The 1,636-nt window shown below is 49.6% G+C and overlaps 1 protein-coding gene across 6 annotated transcripts in view; it reads right to left on the bottom strand.

Annotated features, from left to right (window-relative positions):
* The window catches only part of PAX6 (paired box 6), a 17,198-nt gene that overhangs the window by 9,572 nt on the left and 5,990 nt on the right, over positions 1-1,636 (bottom strand). For all 6 annotated transcript variants that reach the window (XM_006031673.1, XM_014523690.1, XM_014523692.1 and 3 more), the window contains one exon: positions 1,474-1,636. This exon is cut by the window's right edge and continues 3 nt beyond it. In XM_006031673.1, coding sequence (XP_006031735.1) covers positions 1,474-1,636 — 163 coding nt within the window. The remainder of the gene's footprint in view (positions 1-1,473) is intronic.

Here is a 1,636-nt window from a genome sequence, read left to right as displayed (position 1 = left end):
CTGTCCAGCCCGGGGTGGAGGTGAGGGTGAGGGCACCGGGACCCGAGCTGGAGCTAGGCGGGGACCGGGCGATCATTAGGACTCTCCCAGTTCCAGGGAGGGAGATGGGAGACAAAAAAAAAAAAGCGAAAGCCTCGCTCTCTATCTTTCTAGTGTCCTTCATAGATTGTTTTCTTCTCTTAAAACTGACATGTCTAATTGGCAAGCGGTGCCATATCGTGTCCAGAGGTCTCCTGTGGAACATTTCTACAGCTGTCTCCTTCAACTAGACGCTTATTCATGTCGCCTTAATGAGAAACAAAACGATCTCTAATGAGCAATTACATAGCGACAGAATTGTTCCCATAACAAATTCTTGCGTGTGACAGAAACATCCTTTGTACCAGATATTCCGCATACTGTTACTGATTTCCCCCCCCCCCCCCCCACACACACACCTCCTTGAGGGGGCTAAACAAAAAGCAGGTTGTTAGATAGACACCTCTTCTAAAGGACTGACCACAGCCAGGGGAAGGGCTGCGTCTGAACAGAGGCTGCATTCAAAAAAGGAGCCATTAACCATCTTAAGTATGTAACGTAACATCCCATTATCCTTCATATTATCCCCTTGTCATTCCTACAACAAATACCTATTAATCTTCAGGATAAACAGTTTGCTATATTCACAAAGTTGTTTCAGGTCCATTGAGGAGGGGCTATTATCAAGCCTACAGAGATAGTCACCTACAGGATGGCCAAGCTCTCTGGAGGGAGCAACCCTCGCGCAAAAAGCCAGCCCGGATGGGGAGCAGAAACCTCCCATTCAAAGGCTGATGCACAAGGTGAAAAATCAGTTCAGTAACTCAAGCGCCTCTCCCCTGCAGCAGGTCTGCGTTGCTACTTGGCAGGCGCTTTTCTGCAGAAAGACATTGTTCTCAAGGCAAAATTTAAGAACAAAACTGGAAACCGATCCGCTAATCAGCCCCAACGCTTCCTTATAGCTCCTCCATGCATCTGTATTTATTTCCCTATCACTCCATATGCTTTTCTACTCATAGTCACATAATTTGTCAATTACAGGAACGCACAATATGATACAATTATGTTTACCTCGCAATCTGTCAGCGAGTTAACTTGTCATACTCCTACGGGAGGGGGGTTCTCCGTGCATTTGAATGGGAAAGTTAGAGCTCGCACTCCCTAGCTTCATGGCGAAGGGGTAAAGCGCTCCTGTCGACATGGTTGGCTTGGAGGGGGGCTGTAAAATCCGCTCCCTTCCAAACTCTCCTTTGAAAAGCCTTCAGGGACGCGATGTAGTGGATCCTGACAATTTTCTGGGCTGGGGGGAAATTCCCAGTGCAGGCAGCCAACCTTCCTGCTCGCTTCTCCTCTCAGGGTCTCTGTGAAGAGACCAGGTCGGCCAGGATGGGATGACACCTTTGGCCGGCCAGCCTGGCCAAGCCCAGATTCCCATCTCACTGGGATGTGCCTTACCTTGTGTGGGCTGCCCTGGCACGGAGGTCCCGGGGTACCATCCAGGTCGCGTGCCCCATGTCCCTGTCTGTCCATTCAGCATCCTTAGCTTGTCATACATCCCATCGGCACCCATCTGTTGCTTTTCGCTAGCCAGGTTGCGTAGAACTCTGTTTATTGACGA

The sequence above is a fragment of the Alligator sinensis genome, unplaced genomic scaffold (genome assembly GCF_000455745.1).
Source record: "Alligator sinensis unplaced genomic scaffold, ASM45574v1 scaffold439_1, whole genome shotgun sequence".
Lineage (NCBI taxonomy): Eukaryota > Metazoa > Chordata > Crocodylia > Alligatoridae > Alligator > Alligator sinensis.
The sequence above is the reverse complement of the archived record's forward strand: the minus strand, read 5'-3'. Positions and strand labels throughout refer to the sequence as shown.